The sequence below is a fragment of the Cariama cristata genome, unplaced genomic scaffold (genome assembly GCF_000690535.1).
Source record: "Cariama cristata isolate BGI_N322 unplaced genomic scaffold, ASM69053v1 scaffold22785, whole genome shotgun sequence".
NCBI lineage: Eukaryota > Metazoa > Chordata > Aves > Cariamiformes > Cariamidae > Cariama > Cariama cristata.
In genome coordinates this window covers 1,261-3,542 of record NW_009619546.1, presented here as the reverse complement: position 1 = coordinate 3,542, position 2,282 = coordinate 1,261, and the positions used below count along the sequence as shown (strand labels likewise).

At 56.5% G+C, this 2,282-nt stretch overlaps 1 protein-coding gene across 1 annotated transcript in view; it reads left to right on the top strand.

Annotated features, from left to right (window-relative positions):
- Positions 1-1,167: 1,167 nt before the first annotated feature.
- The window catches only part of LOC104162548 (peptidase inhibitor R3HDML-like), a gene marked incomplete at its 3' end in the record, with an annotated part of 2,371 nt that continues 1,256 nt past the window's right edge, over positions 1,168-2,282 (top strand). The window contains exon 1 of the mRNA XM_009701300.1: positions 1,168-1,430. Within this exon, the coding sequence (XP_009699602.1) occupies positions 1,168-1,430 (263 nt within the window). The remainder of the gene's footprint in view (positions 1,431-2,282) is intronic.

The following is a 2,282-nucleotide window of genomic DNA, read 5'->3' as shown; positions in this document are numbered from 1 at the left end:
AAACCCCCTCTGCATCCCTCGCCGAACTGGATTCGCTTCCCTATCCACAGCTCCCAGCAAGACCCCAGCTTCGGGGGATGAACAAGGGAGAGACAACTCTGGGAATCTCTCCCCATAGGTAGCTTATAAAAAACCCCAACCAGCAGCCGATGAGCAGCTCCTCTGCCCACCGGAGGAACGAGCCGAGCTCTGCTCGCTTCCCCCCGCCGGCACCGTGCACGGCTCAGCGTGCCTGCGTGCGCGCCTCTGCATCCACCAGCCTATAAATCTCCTAGCAGGGCTCCTTCCAAACTTCAGGACATTCCTTGGGGGAAGAGTTAAGATGCAGCTTTTGCGTCAGATGCCACAGCGGGCTGCCCGGCGGGGCTAGGCTAAACCTCTCGCCCACATCTGCCCCAGCAGGTTGTTTGCAAAGGTCAATCCCACCGGCTGCCGCCACCGCTGCCGGGCTCAGCTGCTCTTGGCTCAGTCCTCAAGGTATGTAGTCGGGGGAACATCCTCCCCGCTGCTCCAGGGAAGGGCTGGCAGGGATGCTAGGAGGTGCGTCGGGTGACAGACGAGGTGATATTCCAGCGTTTTCCTTTTTTTTTAAAAAAAATTATTCTGCTTTTGCTGTGATTTATTTTTCCTTCTCTGAGATAAAGAGTCGTTAGGATTTCTCGTCGATGCTTTTAAATCTTGCTGTGCGTTTCTTTATCTGTATGAGATTTCCGTTTGTGCTGGAGCTTTACTCAACACACCAAACGCCCGGGAAGTTACAGGGCAGGAGGCTGCAGCGAATATCTCAGCATGCTCCTAATTAGCCCCTGCCTGGCAGGTACGTGACACAAGTGAAAGAATGGGGGAGATTTTGTACCAATATTATTTTTTTTTTTAAAGAAACAGCAAGAAAACTAATTCCCCAGACACCTCCCTGCCGGTCCTGGGGAATTTGCTGTGATCAAAGGTTATCAAAGAGACTAATTTGAAAAATTTATTTTTAAAAGGAAAAAAAGGAAAATTTATTTGCATCTTATTTTGAGAAGTGGTGTTTGCATGGTGTTTGAAAACCTAAGCGGTGCCTCTGTTGTTTTCTCTCCTAGATCCACGACCGGTAATCCACATTGTCCTGGCTTAACCCCGTGCGGCAGCAGAAAGCCACTGGCCAATCCCGCCGGCCGGGCTAGCATGGCCGTGCTCCACTTGCACCTGTACCTCACCGTCTTGGGCTTCTGGATGACACAGCAGTCCAGCTCCTTCCTTCTGCCCAATGCCACCGAGCTCCTGTCCCCCCCTGGGGGCAGAGCCAAGGGTCTGCTGTGGGGTGTGGGGGTCCCCCGGAGCCGTCGGAAGCGATACCTCTCCCCTCGCGACATGAGCCTGATTTTGGACTACCACAACCAAGTGCGGGCACAGGTGTCCCCCCCCGCTGCCAACATGGAGTATATGGTGAGTCGGGCTCCAGCAGGGCATTTTTGGGTCCTCAGCTCTTGGCTGCTGTGGTACGGGCTCACCTGGGATGTGGGCCCCCACCTTGGTAGCGAAAGGGCATCCACACACGGGGATGTCAGGGTGCTACCCCGGATTTGCGGCTGAACATCCATCCCGCCCAGGGGATGTTTCAGGTCCCTGGTGCAGGGCAGACCCATGCAGCCTCTGTGCAGGAGGGATGGAGTCCCAATGGGGCCATGTGTCCACCCAGGGGCAGATTTAGGACCCCTGGTCCTATGTCTGGGACATCTCGGAGCTTGCCAGCTGCAGGATGACAGGATCCATCCAGCCGGGCTGCAGAGGTAGCGTGACGGGCAGGGAGGTGGCTACGAGCATGAAAAGCTCAGGTCCCAACCCAAAGCGCGGGTGGGAGCCTCTCCCTGAACTGCAGCCAGGAGAGACAGCCCTGTCCCAAGCTCCAGGGTCCCTTGGGAGCGTGCCCAGGGATGCCAGCCCCTGGGAAAAGAAACATGCAGGAGTGGGTCAGAGGGGCTGCGCAGCCTTGCTGGGTCCTCTGGACAAGGGCCACCCTGGGCAGAGCTTTCCCTGGGTTGTCTCCACCCTGCTTGGAGCTCCTAACCCAGCCTTAAAGGGAGGAGAAATGGGGAGCTGCCAAGAGGAGGGATTTCGTCTCGGCACAGAGTGGGACCCTCTGTGCAGGTGGTGCCATGTGCTGCTCTGCTCCCAGGGGAGAAGCACGCAGCAGCCCAGCTTGCTGGGTACCAGCGCAGGTCAGACGTGCCCAGGAGCATCCTGCACTGCTTCTTACTTGGCCTAAATTCCTGCCTTCCAAAATAACTCTCCCTGGCATC